This window comes from Hibiscus syriacus, unplaced genomic scaffold, assembly GCF_006381635.1.
Source record: "Hibiscus syriacus cultivar Baekdansim isolate YM2019G1 unplaced genomic scaffold, ASM638163v2 tig00110198_pilon, whole genome shotgun sequence".
NCBI lineage: Eukaryota > Viridiplantae > Streptophyta > Magnoliopsida > Malvales > Malvaceae > Hibiscus > Hibiscus syriacus.
In genome coordinates this window covers 1,179,349-1,204,616 of record NW_024062623.1, presented here as the reverse complement: position 1 = coordinate 1,204,616, position 25,268 = coordinate 1,179,349, and the positions used below count along the sequence as shown (strand labels likewise).

The following is a 25,268-nucleotide window of genomic DNA, read 5'->3' as shown; positions in this document are numbered from 1 at the left end:
CCTAAACTTTTAATTTTTCAAAACCATACCTAACGTTTTAGTTTTTGTTTCACTTCAGTATCTTATCGTTAAAAACTTACTTAATGCATTTGGTACCTAAACTATAAGTTTTGATTCGTTTTAGTACCTAAACTTTCGATTTTTCTCAAAACTTAACGTTAAATTTTTCACAGGTACTAAAATGAAACAAAAACTAAATATTATGTATGATTTTAAAAATTGAAAGTTTAGGTACTAAAACAGACTAAAACTAATAGTTTAAGTACTAAACATGAAATTTACCCTATATTTTTATATTCCTTTTTTTACAACTGGTAATTTTTTTTTATTTTTGGCATAAAAGGATAACATACCTAAAGTTATCATGGGCAAGAAAATAAGATAATCAATGTTAATTAAATCGGTCTATTTTTTATCAATTAATTTAATTTAACAAAAATTTAAAAAATTGAAGACAGAAAAATATTTAAAATAAATAAATGATTCTTTTAAACTTTTTGAAAACAAAAATATCATTAAATCAATTATCTATTTCCTTTTGATATAAACCCAATCTATAAATCAACTTATTTACATTGATATCGTTTAATTATCGTGCCCAGTAAATATTCCAATTCCTTTAGTAAAGGAGAATATCATTGTTTTCCACATTGGAATTAATATATTCTTCATGGCCAAATTTTGGGCAATATGTGAAAGATTCATCAAATGGTTTGCTCCATATTCCTTCTACATATAAAATAAATTAATTTATTGGAAATTAAAGTGTAGGCTTTTGGGAAAAAATGAAAATGAATAAAACTTGATAAATGTTCTCAATTTAATATTTAAATTTGGAAAAAATAAAGTAATTTGATATATGAAGTTAATATAATATTTCTGCAACCAATCAAATTATGACACATGATACACAACGAAGTAAAAAAAAATTACCGATTAATACCATGTGAACAGCATAATAGGCAAGGACGGAGTTAGAATTGAACTATGATATGAAAACTTGTTTAAACTTTGAAACAAGCACGATTCTAAAAAATAATTAAATCATAAAATAATAAGAAAGTTAGGATTTAATTTCACTAATTTTAAATTTGAAAGGTCTTAAAAATAACTAAACCAGATAAATTAGGGGTCAAAGCTTAATTTCAAAACTAACATAATCCTTAAAGACAATTAAATCAGAAATGTTTTAAAGGTAATGACTTAATTACAATAGTTTCAAAAATAATTAATGACTTAAAATGAAAGGAAGGGTCTAATTCATTTCCACACATGTAAACTCAAAGTCATAGATACCCTAAATCTAAGTGATTAAATAATAATCAGCCAATTATTCCAATGTTTAGATCTACTTTTCAGCTTCAACTTTCAACATTCATGCATTGTATACCTTATTAAGATTATTTTTATTTTAATTAAATGTAAAATATCAATAAAAAGAATTTTTTTTTAATGATAAGTGGGTTTTTGAACTGATTCAAGCTAAGAAAGGTTAAGAAGTATAAAGATACTGTGGTCACAACCCTAATCTATAAAAAAAAAAAATCATCCTTATAAATTGAGTAAAGGAGACAAATAACATAGGTTTCCAACAGTAATCTATCATACACAGAGCAAATCATAATGAATTCCATATATAAATTAAAATATGAGAAGTTTTTTTTTTAGATTCTCTGTTTTGATATTGAATTTTTTTATTTGAATGAACTCGCAAATATTTTTGTAAAAAATATTGTTCGAACTCGAATCATCGAAAGAAAAAGCATCATACATTAAATTAATGGAAATCTATCATCAAAGTAAAAGGATTCGGACAATAGTGCTGCGTTTTTGTTCGATGGATAGTGGAATCTACGTTAAGTGAGAGTTAGTGCCTTGTACTAATACAATTAAATATTAGAGATATTAAAATTCCAACTTTAAATCTATTTCGGGTTTTGCTGGCTTTGTTTCTTTTAGCCTCGGGCATTTTGCTGCCTATAAGAAGGGCCATTTCTCATTCGTGAAGTTGTCAAGCCTAAGAGCAAGAGGAGAGGAGAGGAAGATAATAGAGAGAAACAATGGGAGCTTTGTGCAATGTGTTGAACAAAGTGAAACCCTACCTTGCAATTGTCTCCCTGCAGTTTGGATATGCAGGGATGTACATAGTCTCCATGGTTTGTTTGAAGCATGGCATGAGCAACTTCATCCTCGCCACCTACCGACATGTCGTCGCCACCATTGTCATTGCACCCTTTGCCTTTGTTCTCGAAAGGTTCCTCTTCCCCCCCCCCCCCTTCCCTTTACGAATTTAAGTTGCAGTCTCGATCTATTGCCGCAAACATTGTCGGTAATGGGAATCAAAACTGCAAAATAACGATGGTAATGTTACCTTGTGGTCGCGATTTTAATTCCCCTTTGCCTTCTTTTATGCAGGAAAATAAGGCCAAAGATGACCCTCCCTATCTTCCTCAGGATTGTAGCTCTTGCTTTCCTTGAGTAATGCTCTAAACCCTTCCATGTGCACCTTTATGCAAATAAATTCATAATTGCATACACACATTTATATACATATATATATTTTCTGGATGTTAAACATTACTGATTGGATGTTTCAGGCCAGTGCTCGACCAAAACTTATATTATCTGGGAATGAAGATGACAACAGCAACATATGCATCCGCTTTTGTCAACATGCTTCCTGCTGTTACCTTCATATTGGCAATGATTTTCAGGTGAGGCAAAAACATGCCATTCCTCACCAAGATCAAACGAATTTACCCGTCTTTAATATACGATAACTATGCCGAATTCAGGTTAGAGAAGGTGAATGTGAAGAAGATAAGAAGTGTAGCAAAGATCATTGGAACAGCAATCACAGTCATGGGAGCAATGGTGATGACTTTATACAAAGGTCCCATTATTGACTTCATCAAGTCAGAGGGAGCTATCCACCATGGAACCACCTCCGAATCCACAAGCAAACACATGGTTACTGGCACAATATTTGTTCTTGGAAGTATATGCAGCTGGTCAGGCTTCTTTATTTTGCAAGTGAGTCCGAATCCAATGAACCGTCTAACAAGAAAAACAAAATCCAACTGAAACTACTTATGTTCGAGCTAACACTCTGTTATGGTTTCTGGTTCAGTCTTTCACATTGAAGCAGTACCCTGCAGAGCTCTCTCTTACAGCAATGATATGTTTCATGGGAATGGTTGAAGGAGCAGGTGTGTCGCTTGTCATGGTTCGCGACCTAAGTGCTTGGAAAGTCGGTTGGGACTCGAGGCTTCTCGCTGCAACGTACTCTGTAAGTGCCTATGATCATAACATGAAACACAAGTATTTAAACACTACTAACATCAAAATCTTGTGATCAATCAGGGAATAGTATGCTCCGGCATCGCGTATTACGTGCAAGGAGTCGTGATCAGGCAACGAGGGCCGGTTTTCGTAACATCTTTCAGTCCTCTATGTATGATCATCACTGCAATGCTAGGGGGCATCATTTTAGCAGAAAAAATCCACCTTGGAAGGTATGGTGCAAATTACAAAGTTTACTCTTTTTCTGACACAGACAGAAAGCATTGTAAAGTAGTTTCCTTTCCTTGTTGGTTTTCTCATATCATCGATTTTCTTTAATAATTTCAGCATTATCGGAGCACTTATCATAGTCACAGGCCTTTACACAGTGATATGGGGCAAAAGCAAAGATGGGAAAGAGTCAGAAACAGATGACAAAAGCACTGCCCTGCAAGAACTACCTATCACAGGCAAAGCTAGAGCAACCGCCATTGATGATGGGATCAATGGAATTTCCAAAATTGTTACTGTTCCAGCTTCAAAGACACCCTTCACCACCACTCGAGGAACATGAGGAGCTCGAAGAGTGTACGAGCCGTGATCCATCAACCTAAACAGTGTTTTGGATCTTGGTTAAGATGATAGAATAGTTCTGCAGTAATAGGTGAATGGAGAAGAACCCAAGGATACAAATACCAATTTCAATAACGATAATACTAGCAATCATAATCGGTCGACTCAGAATCCAAGTTCTAGTAGTTTAACTCAGAATTCGAGTCTTGTTCATGTTGGAAACCATCAGTAGTAGCAGGGGATTTCTTTGATTATGGATTTGATGGGAATAATTTCTTAAATTTATGCGTCGTGATATAAAATTTTACCTTCGTCTCTATATCTATATATGACTACGAAAATAACTAAATAATCATTAAATATCTAATCTAAACAAAATAACTAAAGAATTTGTATTAAAAAAATTAAAATCACTATTAAATAGGTATCTAGTAAATTTATGAATTTAAAAATAAGCATAAATATTATATTATAAAATATTTTATTACTTAATTTATATTATCTTTAAAATCTATTCAAATTCTAAAATCTAAATTCCATAGTTGGAATATTTTGGGCTTCTGTGTTTGATTTTAATAGAAGGCTTACTTAATTTGGCCCATTCATTTACATTATTCTCTTCGTCTCAATTTTTTATCAGATGTTAATTTTTAAAGCATTTGTAAGAAGAAAATTTTGTTTTATAGGACATGTGATATAAAATAATTCAAATGATAATTTTAACTGAAAATTTAATTTTTTTGTAAGAAATTAAAAAATAGAAAAAAATATAACTTTTAATGATTATTAAAATTTTCAAAATAACAATTCAAATGAAATAATTAAAAATAAAAACATGAAAAAAATTATCAAGATAAAAAGAAAATATATATTTTTAATAGAAACCTTTAGTCTTATTAAAAAGTAAAAACATCCAAAATTACAATAAGGGATTACAACAAGGGTTGATTCAAGTGGTAATTAACTTAATATCACTTAAGCAATGTCTCAAGTTCGAGTCTTTGTGTATGCAAAAATATTCATGTTGTGAGACCCACCCGCCAAAGCCAGGTGTGCGACGTGGGTCGGACCAGATTAGCCAAGGCGAAGCCTTGGTACAATGAACTATCCACTTTAGATAGATCATACAAGGACCATACATGAAAAAATGTTAAAAACTCAACCAAAAGACTCGAACGAAAAATATATACAAAAAAATTTGACTGCATCGATAAATGAATCATAAAAGGGGATTAAACTATTGAAAGTCCATCGAGAATTGCAAATTAGAGCCGAGAGTCGTGAGAAAACTATCCACGAATGCAAAAATTACGTATTTAAATTCAATCTAAGGGACTAAAGCATGGAAGATCAGCAAGATCTTGATCAATTGTAGGGTCTTGAAATCTAATTCTGAAAAAATATAAAATAAAAAGAACAGTCAAACACCAAGAAAGATGATGAAAAGCGTGTCACAAAATAAGGTTATTATTTATTAACAAAATAAAAAATGAAAAAAAGAAAATCGACGGTTGGCGACCAATATCAAAATTGGTATTGCCGCCGACTAAATAAAATTAAAGAAGAAACTGATATTTCTTTTATCTAAGTTATCTATGGGACTTTAATGATTCAAATATTTATTGTTATCCTTTGATAAACGTCAAACAACAATAAAGATTAAAAAATATGAAAATTATCTATTTTATTTTTAAAATAATAAAATAAAATATTTTATATTAAAATTTATTTTCTATAATCAAAATTAAATAAAGTTATATATTAAATTATTTAATTTATATTTATATTAGGTCAGGTTGACTTGTTACCAAAATTCGTTTTATCTAAATTTGATTTAAGATGTATAGGATGAGTCACTCGATCATGGAAAAATCTAATTATGAATAATTTATAATTGAAATTTTAGGACTTTCTAATTATAATGTGTAAATAGTATTGTCATAATCGATTTTCGGTGGGAAGATCGATCCGACGTTTTTGGAAAATAAATGATTTTATGAAAAAATGGGAGTCGCCACCAATCATTTTTAAGGTGAGATTGAAACACTTAAAATCAGATAATTTTAATAAAACATTTTATTTTACTAAAAAATATCAAGTTTTGGTATGCGAAATCATAAGTCAGGTTTGAGAGTCAGTTACGTGTAGGGAATGATTAGCACCCCCACAACACCCGAAATTGGTACCTAGCCGATTATCCTATATTTTAAAATTTGGAAATTTTGAGTTCAAAATTTTATTAAAAATCACTATGTATGCATGTTTTGAAAATGATGTCAATTTACCAAGACCAATAACGACCACCCCCAAGGAAAAGCGGAAGCTTCGTTATCAATCCTAATAAATGAACATAGCCTTAATAATTTAGAAATTATGATGCGGGGTTTTAAAAATGATGTTGATTTACTTCAGGAATCGATAACGGTCACCCCAAGGCAAAAGCGGGAGGTACACTACTAACACCTAATAAATGAACATTGTCTTATTTTAAAAACAAAATGCAATTAGGCAATCAGTAATGGAACCTAATTATACTAAGTGAATTAATTAAGGCTTCCCTCTAACTTAAAGTGTCAAATTATGAAATTTAAAGAACCTAGGGGGATTAAACCTAAAAATATAGGCTTTAATATTAACCCTGATCAATTTTTAACCAATTATTGGATCAAATAATTAAAATGGAACCTCGAGCAAAAGCGAGGACCAAATTAAGATTTCTCTTGAATGAAAGGACTAAATATGAAATTAAGCCTAAAGTGAAGACTCTAATAATTAACCTAGTTAATTTTAATCGATTATTGAATCGAATAATTAAAATGAACCTTGGGCAAAAGCGATGACCAAATTAAAATTTTTCCTAAATTAATGGACTATGTTTGAAATTAAACCTAAAATGGAGGCTCTAATTATTAACCTATTCAATTTTAATCAAATTTTGGATCAAATAATTAAAATGCAACCTCGAGCAAAAACGAATACCAAATTAAAAATTCTCTTAAATTTAAGGACTAAAGTGAAATGAATACAAATGGAGGTACTCTAGGACCATACTACAAAGCATGCAAAATTACAAGAAAAAATTAAAAGCAATTAAAACAGGTAGAGAGACTAAATTGAAAAAAACAACAACTTTAATGGTATTTAAAAAACACATATAATCAAATATATCAAAATACTATATATATCCTTAAAAGGACTTTTATTAAATAAATGTTTAATATTTATAAATTGATATAAAGTAATGAGAAATAACGGGAAAAAAGGGCGATGTAAGTAAATTTATATTACAAACATATTTATAATATCTATAAGAGTATTAAACTATTTGATAGATATTTAATTTTAGCCCACATAAAAAATACGTGCTAGGAAACGTACTTACCTTAGGTAATACATTTAATACAATTATAAAACATATATGAATATATACATTACCACACTTAATATTATTTTATAATATAATAATGAGCATACGCACATAACCATAAGAAAAAAAGAAATAATCCTTAGAAATAAAAGAACAGAGAATAAAGAGAATCAATATTTAATAAACAAATGCAAAATAGAATAAGTTAACGCAAATGCATATTATGATGGAAAGTAAATTTAAAGTAATTACATGCAAAATAAAAGGAAAATTAAAATGAAGGTAAAAATTAAGTGACATTTCGAATATAGGAACTAAAAAATAGTAACTTTGACTAATTAATAAGGGAATAGTTACTCATAATTGTGGTCAATAAGTAAGCAAAATAAAGATTAGAACCAAATTGCAGGAGATTAAAAGGCTGGAACAATAAATATTAAAAAAGTAAAATGCTGAAATTAAATAAACATAAATAATTAAATAAAGGACTAAAGAGTGAATAACCCTTAAAGTAGAGGCCAAAACGTAAAACACGCCTAACTTCGGGGGACCCCTAGTGTGATTACCCCAAAAGTTTGAACATATGTCCGTCCAACTGAGTTGGTAGAGCGCAAGGCTATTAACCTTGTGGTCGTGGGATCGAGTCCCACGGGGAACAATTCATAATTCGGAGGTCTCCCACGAAAACTGCTCTCAACCTGGCGTTAGGGACATCTTACTATCCTACCTCCTCCCCTTATCCCATTACATATGAAAATAATGGTCTAATTTTTACTCCCTACATCAATAAGTGTCCGATTATCTCTTAGCTTGATTCATATTCAAACTTGGTTAAACAAATATAATAATAATAATAATAATAATAATAATAATAATAATAATAATAATAATAATAACCTTCCTAGTCCTTAGGTTTGCTTTTAGTAAAAGACTGCTAACTTACCATGTTTTTGCCCTTCCAACCTTCCCTGACACGAGTTGTAATAAAAGTTGGAATTTCTAACCAAAATATCAAATTATTTTTTTTGTCATGTCAATGTTTTGACAAATATACATGCTTTTGGTATATGTTAAAACCTTTTTGTATGGAATTCAGTTCTGTAAAATTAGTGTACTTTTCCGAATTAACATTTGTTTTAGATTAATATTCGTTAGCTTTTATTTTATTTAAATTTTAAGGGTCAAAACAGAAATTAACCCTTTTAATTAGTGTATCACATCATTAAAATAATAAGAGCTAATAGCTCAATGGGTTGGTGACTAAATTATAATAAATCATTAATACAAATGATTAAAATTTAACATTTCAAATTTCGATGATGAAAATAAGACGGAACAAAAACCAAAAACACCTCGGATAGTTTATTCTATATTTCATGTGCTCTAGTATTACATGCAGTATTGTTCACCTGACGAGACAAATTATTCCATTGACGAGGCTCTACCAAGAGAAGATGCATTCCCATTAACTTTTAACTTTATATATGTTAATGGAACCTTATTTATATATATATATATATATATGGAATAAGATCAAATTACACAAAATAAAATTATCTTAATTTACGAATTTAAAACATTCGGATGAGTGGATGCATCAGAATATATTAACGAGCCAGCTATTGCATCACATTCACAATAATCGTAGGCGGTTCTCCCCCACCCAACTAGAATCTATAACTTCTAGCTTAGGCTTAATCACGTTATATCGTAAAAATTATAAATTATCATATATTTTAGATTTTTTTTATAATTTTATTAATAATTTATTTTTAATCTTATAAAATTTTATAAATTTACATCATAATATAAAATTCTATATTCATCCCTCGATATGCCACTTAGGGCCTCATCGGATATTATGATATAAAAGGTTAAATAAAAGTTGGCATAAGATGCGGGAAACATAAACACATATATTTGGAATCTTACCGATGTAGGTTCGGCCAACCCAACCGGATTCTGACGTTGAAATCCTAACGCCAAAGCACCTTCCTTTGCATTTCTCCCCATGCGGTTTAGAACGAGTTAGGATCAATTGTGGATGAATTATTTTATATTAAAAAATATTAATTTATTAAATATTAAAATTTAAAATTAAAATTACAAAAATTTTATTAAATTAATATTTAAATTAAAATGCACCTAAAATATTATCATAAAAAAATTGAGAGCCGAGTCCTTCTAACGATCCCATCACTACTTATCATTCTTTATTATTAATATTTACATGACTTCTATTTTTTAGTTATCGTGTTTATCTTATATAGGAGCACATAGATCAAGCATATAAGGAAGAAATATATAATTTTAAATTATAAAATATAAATATACACGGGAGATTTTAAATTGTAAAAAGATGAATATATCTTGTAATATATATATATATTTCTATAAAATAAAATACATTTACAAATAAGTAAGTTTTTTTTACAAATATATATGTTTTTATTGTGGTAAATTTTATGAAAATTTAAAAATTTTAAGTTGTGTTATATCTGAAAAATATTTTAATAGGTTAATTATAGGTTATCTTATAATCAAATCATTAATAACGGTTAACTACTTCTTAATGAATAAATTATGATTAACAAAATTTAATAATCGTTATAATAGTTAATTGATAATAACTTTTGATATTGAATGACGCCAACGTGAAAATAACACTTTTTACACCCACAGAACACATATTTTGAAAGACACTTCTTACGTGTGTCTTTATCAAAAGATTATTATATTTACAAATAATATTGCTTGAGTCCATTTTAATAATTATTATTATTTTAAACATTATTCCCACACTATTTGACTTGACTTGTTATATATGAAACATTCAACTCATTATTTATTTAAAAAAACTAATTATTTATTACTTTTTTTGGTATGTAAACTCATCCTATAAATAAACTATATTAATTGATTGATTCGTTAATATTTACTTAACTATCATATCTAGCAAATATTCCCATTCTTTAGTAAAGGAAGGTAGCATTTTTTTATCAATGGAATTGATAGACAAGACATGACCAAATTTCGGGCAATTTGTTGAAAAGTTTCAACAAATGGTCTGCTCCAATTTTCTTCTACAAAAATTAATTAGTTTATTGACAAGGGAGATTAAAGGTTTAATATACTAATTAGTCCTCAAACTTTAAAAACTTCCTTTAATTTAATTGATGAATAGTGTTGACGTTCATTCCCATAAGTCTAAGTGATTAATTACTAATCTCCCAATAATATATAAATATTGATATTAAAAATATATATTTAAAAAAATAAATGACTTTAAAATAGTGGCCAAATTTCCCATGGCACTAGGGTCGTGGCTAGGTTGTCGGGGCCCTGTACAAATTCTTATAAAGGGACCCCTATTTTCTAGATATATTCGATTCCGAGACCCTTATTTTTATGCTTCTTAATTGCAACAACTGATAGATATATTTGATTTCGGGGCCTCTATTTTTATGTTTTTTAATGATAACAACTGATAGATATACTTGATTTCGGAACCCTATTTTTATATTTATTAATGACAACAACTAATAGATATATTCAATTTCGGAGCCCCTATTTTTTTTTTTTTGGGCCAAACGCCTCAGCCACGCCCCTGCATGGCACCCAACTATCAAACACAAAAAGCCAAATAACTTTGGCATGCATCACAAGCACTTAACCTAAAACCTGATTGGGTGGTCAATGAATCAAATCCCCACTTCCCACCAAAATAATAATAAGCAACCCAAAAGCATCATATTCATAGATAAGCATACATATATATATGATTCAATCATCAAAGTAAAAAGGATTCTAGCAATAGTGCAGAGTTTTTGCTTAATGGATAAGGGAATTTAAATTAAGCAAGGGTTAGTGCCTTGTATTAATACAATTACAAAATCGAAAAAGGATTACCGATATTAAAATTCGAACTTTAAACTTCAACGTTTTGTTTAACCTCAAGCATTTTCTTGGCTATAAGAAGGGCCATTCCTCAATCGTGAAGTTGGCAAGCCTAAGAGCAAAGTAGAGTAGAGAGATAATAGAGAGAGACAATGGGAGCTTTGTGTAACGTGTTGAACAAAGCGAAACCCTACCTTGCAATGGTCTCCCAGCAGTTTGGATATGCAGGGATGTACATAGTCTCCATGGTTTGTTTGAAACATGGCATGAGCAACTTCATCCTCGCTACCTACCGACATGTCGTCGCCACCATTGTCATTGCACCCTTTGCTTTCGTTCTCGAAACATTCCTCTTTCTTCCTCCCACTTCCTTTCCTTTACGGATTTAAGTTACAGTCTCGATCTATTGCCGAAAATATTGACGGCAATGGGAATCGAAATTGCAAAATAACGACTGTAATGTTACCTTATGGTCGCGATTTAAATTCCGTTTCACGTTCTTTTTTATACAGGAAAATAAGGCCAAAGATGACCCTCCCTATCTTCCTCAGGATTGTAGCTCTTGGTTTCCTTGAGTAATGCTCTAAACGTTTTAATGTGCACCTTTATGCAAATAAATGCGCACATTTATATACATATGTATATATTATGGATGTTAAATATAATGATTGGATGTTACAGGCCAGTGCTTGACCAAAACTTATATTATCTGGGAATGAAGTTTACAACAGCAACATATTCGTCAGCTTTTGTCAACATGCTTCCTGCTGTTACCTTCATATTGGCAATGATTTTCAGGTGAGTAAAAAACATGCCATTCCTCACCAAGATCAAACGAATTTACCCGTCTTTAATACACGATAACGATGCCGAATTCAGGTTAGAGAAGGTGAATGTTAAGAAGATGAGAAGCGTAGCAAAGATCATTGGAACAGCAATCACAGTCATAGGAGCAATGGTGATGACTTTATACAAAGGTCCCATTATTGACTTCATCAAGTCAGGGGGAGCCACCCACCATGGAACCACAGCCGAATCCACGGATAAACACTGGGTTACTGGCACAATACTGCTTCTTGGAAGAATCTGCAGCTGGTCTAGCTTCTTTATTTTGCAAGTGAGTCTGAATCCGATGAAAAAACACGAAATTGATTGAAACTACTTATGTTTGAGCTATCATATGGTTATGTTTTCTGGTTCAGTCTTTCACATTGAAGCAGTACCCTGCAGAGCTCTCTCTTACAGCAATGATATGTTTCATGGGAATGGTTGAAGGTGCAGGTGTGTCACTCGTCATGGTTCGCGACCTAAGCGCGTTGAAACTCGGTTGGGACTCGAGGCTTCTCGCTGCAACGTACTCTGTAAGTGCCTATGATCATATTGCACATGAAACACAAGTATTTCAAACTATTAAATATTAATATCAAAATTGTGTGATTGATAAGGGAATAGTTTGCTCCGGCATCGCGTATTACGTGCAAGGAGTCGTGATCAGGCGACGAGGGCCGGTTTTCGTAACATCTTTCAGCCCTCTATGTATGATCATCACTGCAATATTAGGGGCCATTATTTAGCAGAAAAAATCCACCTTGGAAGTTATGGTTGCAAAGTGCAAACCACTTGACACCAAAAGTATATATTCCATTAATCCTGGGATCACAATAACGAAGTTTACTAATTAAACAATTAAGAAACCTCATTTATTAGTGGATTCTCCACTGGTTTTCTCATTTTCCCCCCTAAAAATTTCAGCATTCTTGGAGCCATTATCATAGTCACAGGCCTTTTCACAGTGGTGTGGGGGCAAAAGCAAAGATGTGAAAGACTCAGAAACAGGTGAGAAAGCCAATGCCCTGCAGGAATTGCCTATCACTTTTGATGATGGGATCAATGGAATCGCCAAAATTGTTACTGTTCCAGCTTCAAAGACTCCCTTCTCCGCTCAAGGAACATGAAAATTGTTGCCTTCCAAGTGTTTGATTAAATTCCTAGCAGAGTTGTTGTTACCCGCAAACCAGAAAAAAATCACTATGTAACCATCCCTTCTCTTTCTCTTTATAAGCTGCTCTGCATTTAAAGTAATTTAATTGTACTCTTGAGGCTTCTAAATTTGGTCATGAAAAAATGAAGTGTGCCTATGTTCGTTGCACAAATAGTTGATTTCCATAAGCTTAAACTCATCAAATGCTATAACAAAAATGATCTACTCTAAATACCCAGAATAGGAATCAAACAGCTAAAGTTGTTCCAGGTTCATCATTTGTTTTATATTGATTGGAATATCTTTGTTTTACATCCTGATAGTTACATTTGAATCTAGGTAATCCAAGTAATATAGCTTAGATGATTTCATGTAAAACACTTGCAGAGAATCATACTTAGAGAGAGAAATGCATTTAACAATTATGATACGAATTCATATAAGTGTGAGGATCATATTCGTATTATATTTTACGTGACACATATCTATTTAATCTAATAAATAAACATAAACGAATGATTTACGAATAATTCATCGAATGATTTATTCACCAAAGACGACTCATAAGCTGAAAATCTTTGCTCATATATAGGTTGAATCAAATGGACTGAATACATCATCTGATTTAAGGATAAATTTACTTACAAAGACACAGAATATTAGGGTCTTGCAAGATGCCACTTGTGATAAATGGGGGCCGTTCTGACGCAATATTGCTCTCCAATAGGACCGAGTTGTAATAAATGAGTTTCTACTTTTCTACGCAAAAAAATTGATTTAATTTTTGACCCCTAAATTTGATAATTTATACTTAATTAGTATTTGAAAATTCTTTCTAGAGCCCGTTGATATGTAAACTTAAGTATTTTTTTATTTAGTCCGTAAAACTTTTAGATCTCTATTCATCATAAGTTCATAACTCACAATCATAAATGGATCGAGGTGATGTTGGGGGTGTGGTCGCACCCCTTGAAAATATCAAATTCACATATGGTTTAAGTATTTTCTATTAATGATCTAGTTTCGCATCTCCTAAAAGATTGTATAACCCTAAATTTTTTATATAACTTTTAAACATAGAATTTTGTGTCAATGACTTGCAACTAGAACAAGTAATAGATGAAGTTATGTTAAAAGGCAAGGAATTAATAAAGATGTGTTAGCAAAAGTAAGGGCAGAAATAATAGTGCTCTGCCTATTTTGTTCCTTCTTTCATTTTCTTTACCCCAAATATAAAGGGAGGATAAATTTGTTAACCAATTAATAGTTTGTTCTCCCCCAGCTACCCAGATGGGGCAGGCAGCGGGCTTTTTATTTTATGGTGTATTTATTTTCATTATAAATGCTGAGGCCCTCTGCTAGCTTGTTGTGTGTCTAACATCTTGCCTCCATTTTCTCCTCCCCCTTTATATAGTTAAAATTTCATTATTTTAATAATATAAATTAAAATTGATTTATATATAATCAGCAGTATTTGATCCTTTAGTCGACTCTAAAAATCAATTACGGGTAGAGATAGGCATGAGACTCGAATTTGATCGATTTCGACCCGATCGGATTATTTTTTTTTAAATTAGGTTCGGGTCAAGTCGAGTTTGGGTTTATGGTGAAAAATACCAACCCAATCCGACCCGAGAAAAATATATATTTTACTGTTATATTTAGGGATAAGTACAATAATGGCTCTCTATATACTATTTTTTTAATTAAATATCTATTTTTAATGAATAAAAATAATAATTTTTTAATAAATATATTATTTCGAGTCGGGTTAGGTCGAATTTGGATTTTATCTCAAAAGATCGGGTCGGGTAGAAGATGTATATTTTTCAGGTCGAGTCGGATTCGGATGGAGAGTATATAATTTTCGGGTCGGGTTGACCGAAAATCCGACCTGACCTAACCCATGTACCTCCCTAATTACTGGGACTATTTTTCCAACCCGTTCAATTAAATTTTAATAGACTTAATGAATTGAAAAGTAAGTCATGGTAATATGCTTCAATGTATGGTTGTACGTATATTTTGTTTATATTAACAAAGTAAGGTTCATCTTTGATACTTTCATCTCTCTCTCCCCTCTTTCTCATTACACTCTGTGTAAAATTAAGAGTTTTACACCTTTTTAGGACAATTAAATGAAAGAAATCAAAGGGTAAGATTAACAGTAAGAAATGATAATATATTCAGTGAAAAAAGATTCATTTCAGCCTTTAATTTTCATCATCCAACGATCCTAAAAGAGTGTAAAACTAAGAGTTTTACACTGGTTGTAAGTGGATCCTAACCTCTTTTATATATATATATATATATATATATATATATATATATATTCAAATTTGGACAAAAACGACGTCATTTTAGATCCCTATAATAAGCTATTTTCCCTCTTCTTCTTCTTCTTCTTCTTCTTCTTCTTCTTCTTCTTCTTCTTCTTCTTCTTCTTCTTCTTCTTCTTCTTCTTCTTCTTCTTATCTCTTTATCTCCTTAAACTTGAACCAAACTCGAATTTCAACCGCAGTGTCTACCGTCATTCTCATCACCATCGGTCACCACCACTATTGTTTGAAAATTAATTCAGCGTCTGTTTAAACATAAAATACCTTAAGTTCCATGAATCTATTGTTTGAAAACTTCAATTCGTTGAACTACCACTGTTCGACATCACTTACGACCAACAATAATGTTGTTTGACTCATATTTTCTTCCAATACTTTAATTTCTCATAGAAACTTCAAAATCCTCAAAAAGTCTCTAAAAATTTACAACCTTCTCTTTCGTTGATCTCAACATTTGATTGTCAAATCATCTCAATTTTGAGATATAATATTCTTCTCATCAACATTCACCTTTTCACCATTGAGATTCTCCATCTGACCACTAGAGGGCTGAGAATGAAAACATGATTTATGATTATAATGGGTTATGCGGTTCAAATTTTGATTTAGGGTTTAATTGATATTCATAGTTTAGGATCTACTTGATGTGGATTTGGGTGAAACGGAGGTCAAATTCAGGCTCAGGGGATGAAAATAAATTAATATGAAAATTTTGAGTCTAATGTCCGCTAACAACAATGGTTGACATGGTGATCAGTCTAAAAGATTAATAAAAAAATGAGATAAATAAATGACATAGGGACTAAAAGAATGACAATTTGAAAGTTCAATGATTAAATTGAACATTTTTAAACTTTAATGACCAAAATAGAAGTGATAAAAAAGTTGATGGTTTGTGTAATTTACCCATCTATTATTAATTCTCTCTCTCCCCTATTTTTTTTATCTTATGCAGTAAAATATTTTTTTATCTATTCTTTTCATTTTGTTAAAATAAAATGATAGGCATTCTAAAATTTTATTAGGATTTAATTTCATTTTTCTGATTTTTTTAAAGAACACGATGCATTTAGAAGATACATTATTTTTTATTGACTGATACTTTATTAAATATGAAGTTAGTCCCCCCCCCCAAAAAAAGCAGAGAACAAACAATTAACAGTAGTACCAACAAGTTAGTTTTAAATAAGTGTTAAATGTAACGGGAAAATATATTTTATTTTAATTATTCGAATTTTCAAAATAATATTATAAAAAGGAATAATCATAAATTTTAAATATAAATTATATATATATATATATATATTCAAAAATGGTACGAAATCAAATAATCTCAACGGTTAAAAAATTGTTGTTGTCTCTTGTCCAGCAAGTCTGAATGTATACAATTCCTTCTCTTTTAAATTTTTAGGGCCTATTTTGGCATGAAAAAGGAGACCATAAAATAAAAACACCATGGTTCATACTAAGGGTGCGGTTGGTTCACGAAATATAAGATTACCAGTGGGAATGTAAGATTACCAGGGAATAAGATTACTGGAAATGTTGTATTTTGTGTTTGGTTGGCTTAGCATGAATGTAAGATTACCGTGTTTGGTTAAATAAATAAAAGATTATTAGAATGTATATTTGACTAAATTGTCCTTATTATATATTTGTTTTTTAACAAGTTGGAAAATATTTATATATTTTCTTTAAAAAAATAAATTCATAAAATTTATATAATGTTTTTACAAAATTGAAAATATAAAAAGGTTTAATGAAAGGGTAAAATTTTATTTTAACCCCTGAACTTCATATAAAATTTTAATTATAGATTTTTTTTGTAAATCTAAAATAGTTTAAGGATAAATTTGTAATTTAACCTTCGTATAATTTTTATTATTCAATGACAGAAAAATTATATTTAAAAAAAATTAAGGGCATTTTAGTCCAAAACGTCGGGAATCCAACAATACCTAAGGAAAGAGAGGTAATGACATTCCCGGTAATATACCTCAAAAAATCCACTATTGGTAATCTTACATTACCGAGAATGAGATTCTCGGGCTAACCAAACGGGGGAATGTGGATTTCATTCCCATATGAATCCCACATTCCCCCATCCAAACACCCCCTAACGGTAATAATTATATACAGGGGTAATATCTTATCACACAATATAAATAAATGGTTGATATTAATAATATTAACACTTTTTGTGAAAAACATTACAACTTTTGAGTACACATGGTGAAAGATACTAATCAAGTAAATATTTTTATTTTTTCTTACTACAAGTAAATATTTTCATATAATTACAAGAATTGGTGAATTTATAGCATACTTATGTTGATTGATGTTTGAAATACTTGGTAAATATATATTTAGTATTTCAATTTATTATTTTTATCGAATTAAGCAGCTAAGTTTAATTTCAGAATTCAATTCAGTACATGAATATTTTTTTTAATTAGGTACCTTAACTTTATTTTTCATTCAAATAAGTACTTACGACTTCTAATCGATTTGAATCAAGAAACCAAGTTGATATCTATTTGAACCAAAAAAAAAAATTAGATATCAAATTAAACCGAAAGGTCAAATTCAGGTACTTGATTTGACCTAACAAAAGTTTAAGTGCAAAATTGAATCTTAAAGTTAAGTTAAAATATGTAATTAAATGAAAAAAAAACTTAATTATCAAATTAAATATTGAAATCAAATTCAGATACCCAAATGCATACTGACATAAAATACTAATCAAATCTTCGTTTGTTTTGCATTTTTTTGTTTTGTTTAAATTAGTGAATAAAAAATATGTAATCATATTTTAATTTTATAAATAAATTTAAAAATAGTGTATATATAGAAAATTTCAATCGGTGTAAAATGTATTTGTCGACATTTTTTAATTCAATTAAAATTAGATACATAATATAAATAGTTTTTAGAAGGATAATTAAATAATGGTAACTAATATTTATTGATATCTTCTAACTTAATAAATATCTAATCTAATATTAATATCTATTAATGTTAATGGGTATTATTTATAAAATAAAAATAATAATACTATAGTGGAGTTCAATTAATATCTACAGACCAACATTAATCAAACCAAATTAATATCTACAAGTGATCATTAACCTAACCAAACTACTTACAGTACTCGTATTCAAATTGTTAAATTGATGATGTTTATGAGTTACCTGTCTTTGACTTTTCTTTTCCTAATTTAGTTTATAATGAGTTAAATTGGCTAATGTTTAAATAAGGACTATTCTTTTAAAGGTTGTTCATATAGAGACTCGTACTTTTAAAAACGGTGGATTTGCTCAAATAAATGCCTAACCTTTCCATATTTGAATAAAGGTCTAGCATTTTTAAATATATTCAAATATGAACCTAATATTTTCAACAACAATTTATTTTTCAATTATTATTAGTTAGGTCATTGTTTATTCTTCGACAATTTTATTCTTAAAATCAATCTTACATGATGTCGATATTTTTTATTTTTCTTTTATTTTTGTACATTGCATCTTGGTTTTTCCTTTGTTTCTGATAACTCTACCTCTATGACATGCTTTCATCAACCTTTTGATACGGTTTTGATTTTCTTTATCGATCGTTTGGTCATCCTTTTGGTTTAATTTTTCTCAAAGTTGGATTTGACATTACCGCGATTGATCAAGATGACACTTATTTGTTATATTGTTGATCTTCTATGCTTTGGACCATCAAATTGGATTTGGATACGTTTATAGTTTTCTCACAATGCATGACTCTCATTTATGTTTTGTCGGTGGTCTTTGAATAATTTGATATTCTCTATGGTTCTTGTATTATCTCAAATAACTAGTTTACAAGAGAATTTCTTTATTAGGTTAGTTTATAAGAGAATTTCTTAATTATATATCTAATTTACAATTATAGTTATAAGCATTGAATATAATTTTGATTATTTCCTTTTTCAATAAAATTAATTATTTCTATTTCAAAAAGTAATAATATTACATGAAAATAAGATTATGTACGGACAATTCATTTAAACAGGTACCCTCATTTTTCTTGCTCACCATTCATGAGACACATTTGTTCATTATTTTATTTTTCATATTTCATAAATAATAGTCATTAATTATAGTTATTTCGCCATTAACAGTCTTCTCTGAATATTAAAAGCCCCCAACTCCCCCCCCCACAACCCCCCAACCGAAACCCCCAACTTCACCCACAACTTAGTAACCGAGCTGCTATTTGCACCCATTAGTTTCCATCTTCGTTCTCGCCACCCAATTTTAGGTGTTCCAAGTAACAAAAAAGATGGCAACTTCAGCTTCGTTTTTGAGGCAGCTAAGTGGAAAACAAGGCTGGAAATCCAAATCCTGTAGGTGGGGAATGAACAGCAACAATGACAAAAACGTTGTTGGTGGGAAAAAATGTGTTGGGTTTTCTGAGACGACCTTACGAACTCGGAGAATGGAACAAGGTGGTGTTAACATGTATGGCAATGGCGATGATGATGGGTTGGTTCTAAGGAAGAGGGTGATGGTTGTGGTGGACCAAAGTTCACATTCTAAGCATGCAATGATGTGGGCACTTACTCATGTTGTTAACAAGGGTGATTTGATTACTCTACTCCATGTTATCTCCCCAATCCCAACGTGTTCACAGTCTTCTTCTTTTCTTGCTACCTCTCTTGAATCACTTTGCAAGGCTTGTAAACCTCAGGTAATGTGGAACTGTTCTAAGTTTTTCTTAGGGTTTTTTTTCCGCTTTTGCTTTAATTTATGTTCTTTGAAGGGAAGAGAACAAATCCAAGAAGATTCTTAGAGTATCCTCTTTTACTAATTAAGCATTTCTATATTTCTAAGTATTTCTAAAACATCCATAAAAAATCCATTTTTATTTCTATGATAAATTACAAGCTTAGTATTTGTTCTATTTTGGTACCTAAACTTTATGATTTTTTAAAATTATACCTAACATTTAGTTTAGGTTTCTTTTTGGCACCCATCATTAAAAATTTAACAAAACTGATGACATGACATTTTTTCAATGATGACGTGTCATTATCTTATAGTAACACGTCAACATCATCGTTAAGTTTTTAACAATGGATACCAAAATGAAACCTAAATTAATTGTTAGAAATGATTTTGAAAATAAAAATTAGATATCAAAATGAAACAAAAGTAATAGTTTAGGTACTAAAGTATAGTTTATCTTAGATTCTATATAAATGCGGGATCAAGATAAAATATTGAGGAATTAAATATAAATATGGATAGAATTTACAAAATATAAGAATGAGTAAAAGTTTAATATGTCTACTTTAAAACAAGGACCTAAAAGATATTTATTTTTTAAAAAGAATTTAGGGTCAAGGCTCAATTTGTTCACTTTTGAAATTGCCATAGACCTGAAATGTGTTTACTCCATAAATTTGAGGGCGGGGTCCGTCCCATCTCTTATAGTTCCGTCCATGAATAAATGCTATGTATTTTTCTTTTGCATATTTAATCTCTCTACAATATAATCAATTTGATTTTTATTTATTTATTGAAATGTGAATTTTATGTCCCAGATAGAGCGTATGGTTGGATTTGGTTTTTAAATTTCTTTTAAATCATCATTTGATTTTTGGTTCGATTAATTTTATTTATCGATTTTTCTAATATTCACTTTTAGCGTTGAGAATTTATATTTTATTATTATAATATAACTTTATCTTATTGATTTTAAATATTATTTTATAAAGCTTTTAAGTTTCTTCATAAATATTTCCTTAAAAGTTATTTTTTAAGTTAATAAAAATATTAATAATTCATATATAGTATTTTTGAAGTTATCTTTATTGTTTTTAAATACAAAATACTTATTTATATTGTAAAATAAATATAAATAAAATAAATAAATTTTTGTTCAATTTAAGTTAACACGATTTTTAAATTTATAAGCCATAAAATGTTTGAACATCACGAATCAATTTTAGATTAATCGATTTTATTGTACGGACCTAGTATCATATAACCACGTGTTAATAAAGAAAAGTCAAGTCAAAATAGGGTAAAATACACAAATAGCCCCCTGACTATATGGTGTTACTTTGTTGAGTTCCCCGACTATCAAAAGTTACAAAATGTTCCTCTAGCTATAAGATGTTGCTTTGTTGAGTCTCTCAATTATTAAAAGTTACAAAGTGCTCATCTTACTATTCATATGTCTTAAACTCGTCATTTTTCGTTAAAAATTAACGACAGTCTGAGCTGGACGTTAAACTTTTGAATGAGATATGATAAATATGATCTCATAATCTCAAATGACTATCATATCTCAGTCAGCATGCTAGCGCGTAGCTTAGAAGATTGTTGTTTTTTAATGGAAAAGGACGAGTTTGGAACACAATGAATAGTTATGTGACCATTTTGTAACTTTTTATAGTTGAAGGACTCAACAAAGAAACACCCTATAGTTAAGGGATCATTTTGTATTTTTTAATAGTTTGGGGACTCTATAAAGCAATGCCTTATAGTCATGGGGCCATTTGTGTATTTTACCCGTCAAATTATTGATCAAAATGAATACATAGTGCAAGGACCTTGTTTATAATTTGACCATTATGATGATGTCACTTGGTTTACATGGGCAACAAATGAATTCCAGGTAGAAGTGGAAACAGTGGCAATCCAAGGCCCAAAGCTGTCGACAGTGATGAGCCAAGTGAAGAAGCTAGGGGTATCAGTGTTGGTACTTGGTCAAAAAAGGCAATCTCCATTCTTAACCCGGTGATCATGATCCTTCCTTTAACCCTTTTTTTTCTCTCTTGGCAATATGATTTTTTTAAAGATTTATATATACAATCCCAAAACTTAAATTGCATGTCCGGTTAAAAACCTCCCTAAACTCTTTCTTCTTCAACTACACATGATTTCTCCATTATTTACTTCACTCTCACCTTCTTTCTGATCCTTGTTCATGGCTGATTTTGCAGTCTGTGTGGGAAAAGCGACAATGAAGAGTTTGTCGAGCAATGTATAAAAAATATAGATCGAAATTGCTTAACCATAGGGGTTAGGAAGCAGAGCAATGGCGTCGGTGGCTACCTTATCAGCACTAGGTGGCTCAACAACTTCTGGCTCTTGGCCTAATTTTTATCATTAGAACAATAACTTTATCACTTCGTCAATGACATACACATCTTAAACTGGTTTTTAATCGAGTTTAAATAAAAATATTTTTTAATTCGAGTTTCTTTACGATGAAAACTATGTTGAAAAATAGTTAGGTGACCAAAATAGAATAAAAGTTATAATTGGAGTACTAAATTTGTAGTTGTATCTTTCCTTTTTGATCTTGGGATTCTGTAATTGTGAAGTGGGAGAAACAGGAAGTTTTTCTTTAATGTGCATTAAATTTCTAGACATAACTGCATTAAAGAAAAATTCAGCAAATAGCAACACAGGCCCTCCCCAGCGCGAGAAAACCAATCTCCAAGTGAAGGATAGAATGCAACATTCAGGACAAGGTCAAATGGCAACACAAAAAGGACATACCGAGAAAATTCACCAAAACCAAACAAACAACACCAGCTCTAAACCAGCCCCTACTCGAAGGCAAGACAGGAGAAGGGTTAGAACTCCCACCACGCTTTAAACAAATTCTGACGCTACATACCTTGTTTTGCCAACTGATCCGCCATTCCATTACCTTCTCTGGGCACATACTCGAACCTCACCTCTGTATATTGACTGCGAAGCTTATCAATCTCCTCGAAACAGTCCCACCATCTCCATGGCCTCAAAGAAATATGTTCCACTGGTACGGCTCCTCGGCCATACTTATCTAGACCAACTATCCTCCTATACAAGTATTTACAACGTGTAAAATGTAACGAGTACAAATGATGTATTTATTATCATTAATGATGAAGTTTTTTTTATGCCTAAAGATCTGGAAAACCAAATGCTTAAGCTTTATATCGAAAAGTGAAGACCCGTTTCAACCTTGCAATGATCATTGTTTTTATAGTCAAATCCTGCAATGCAAGGCTAAAAGGTTAGGTGTTTCAATTTCAAGTTAGGGGCGGGTTTGATGATTTGGATCAATGAGTCTGGGTAAAATCTTTGAAAGACCTATTTTTTATATCAACTTTTCGAATAATTTGAAATTAAATTTTAACTAATTTGTACCCGGTTTGATTATTTATTTTTTTATATATTCGATCCAAATTACCTAAAAATTAAAAAACATATACTATATCTAAATTTTTAGATTGGATCAATAGATCCGATCAGTCGTTCTGATTTATTTTGCACACCACTACCGCCTGATTTTCGATCTTTAAGAGAATTTGAGGATTTAAGGGTTGGTGATTTGAGATTAGAGGAGTTTGAGAAAATTAGATAATTTAGGGTTTTCCTTTAATTTTTTAAATTTAGTATCTTTATTTCTGAAAATTTATTATTAATTAGAAATTAATGTCATGTGTCAAGCAACCATTGGTTAATGAATTTATGTTAGCGGTCATTGACGAGATGGCCTTATAATGGTAACTTAATACAATTTGATGCATCTTAAATTGTAACAGAGAAAACGTTATGTACTTACCTTGATCAAGGAAAAAAACTTTAGACACTTAAAATTAACAAGAAATATAATTTAGGCATTTATTTATTAATTATACAATAATTATTTAAAAACAGGTAATAATCATGAGACTATTTGCATATATTTTTTTACCTTTTTAACTTAGTAAATTAATATCATTTTTTTTACAAAAACCATGTAATTTTATTTTAAAAAATATTTAAAATTACAATAAAGCCTTATAATTAGAATCATAAATTAAACACATAATTAGAATATTATTCTATAACCATAAAAAAACTAGCAACTTAAGATTATATATGAACCATACAATAAAAAGGTGAAAACTCATTCAAAACCCCCCGATCAATGGGTAAATACAAATAGATCTAACTACGACAAATGAACCACAATAGAGGATTAAACTATTGAAAGACCACCAACAAACGTAAATCAGAGCCATGCTTCGTGAGAAAACCATCTATGAACACAAGGTGTGTATCCAAATCTAATTTGAGAGTCCACTATAGGGAAGATCAACGAAATAACTAGGAATGGGGATGGGTTAGGTCAAATTTTTGGTCAATCTGACTCGACTCGAACCCAACCCGGAAAATATACACTCTCCACCCAATCCAAACCCAACCCGATTCTTTTGAGATAAAATCTGAATTCGACTTGATCCAAAATAATATATTTATTCAATAAAAATAGGGATTTAATTGAAAAAAATAATATATAGAGTGGTATTATTGTAATTATCTTTAAATATATAAGGTAGAATTATATTTTTTTGGGTTGGGTCAGGTCGGGTATTTTTCACCCGAACATAACCTCTAAAATACCCGACCTGACCTGAACTTGATTTTTCTAAACCCGACTCGGTTGGGTCGGGTTGGAACCCGTTAGGCTCATATCTCATGCCCATCATGAGGGATAACAAAATGAGTGTAATCTTAATTAGTCGTTGCAATATCAAATCCAAACTGAGAAAAATAAACTACCAAACAATTGAAAAATAAAATTGAAAAACATATCAAAAGGTAGAGAAAACGTGTCATGAAAACGAAGAAAATTGTATCATAAAGACAAAATTATTATAAATAAAAAATAAAAATATGAGATAAAGAGTAAATAACAAAGAAAAATCAACAACGACAACCAACACCATGATCGATATAGTCGCTTACTAACCAAAAATTAAAAAAAAAAACAATGAAGTGACTTAGAGAAAGAAAAGAGCGGCTAGGGTTGT

General features: G+C 30.3%; 2 protein-coding genes across 3 annotated transcripts; both read left to right on the top strand.

Moving 5' to 3' along the window:
• Positions 1 to 2,029: 2,029 nt before the first annotated feature.
• LOC120218583 (WAT1-related protein At4g08300-like) lies at positions 2,030 to 13,129 on the top strand. Of its 2 annotated transcripts, none has more exons than XM_039215515.1 (7): positions 2,030 to 2,254; positions 2,416 to 2,478; positions 2,598 to 2,714; positions 2,796 to 3,033; positions 3,131 to 3,289; positions 3,364 to 3,515; positions 12,872 to 13,129. In XM_039215515.1, exons 1-7 carry the CDS (start codon positions 2,061 to 2,063, stop codon positions 12,957 to 12,959), a joined length of 1,011 nt encoding a protein of 336 aa, XP_039071446.1. In that variant the 5' UTR covers positions 2,030 to 2,060; the 3' UTR covers positions 12,960 to 13,129. The 2 variants fall into 2 exon arrangements, with proteins under 2 accessions (XP_039071446.1, XP_039071445.1); XM_039215514.1 differs by lacking the exon at positions 12,872 to 13,129 and adding an exon at positions 3,631 to 3,856.
• A 6,618-nt stretch (positions 13,130 to 19,747) lies between these two features.
• LOC120218408 lies at positions 19,748 to 22,216 on the top strand. The gene is made up of 2 exons (XM_039215348.1): positions 19,748 to 20,155; positions 22,091 to 22,216. Exons 1-2 carry the CDS (start codon positions 19,748 to 19,750, stop codon positions 22,214 to 22,216), a joined length of 534 nt encoding a protein of 177 aa, XP_039071279.1.
• The last annotated feature ends 3,052 nt before the right edge of the window (positions 22,217 to 25,268 follow it).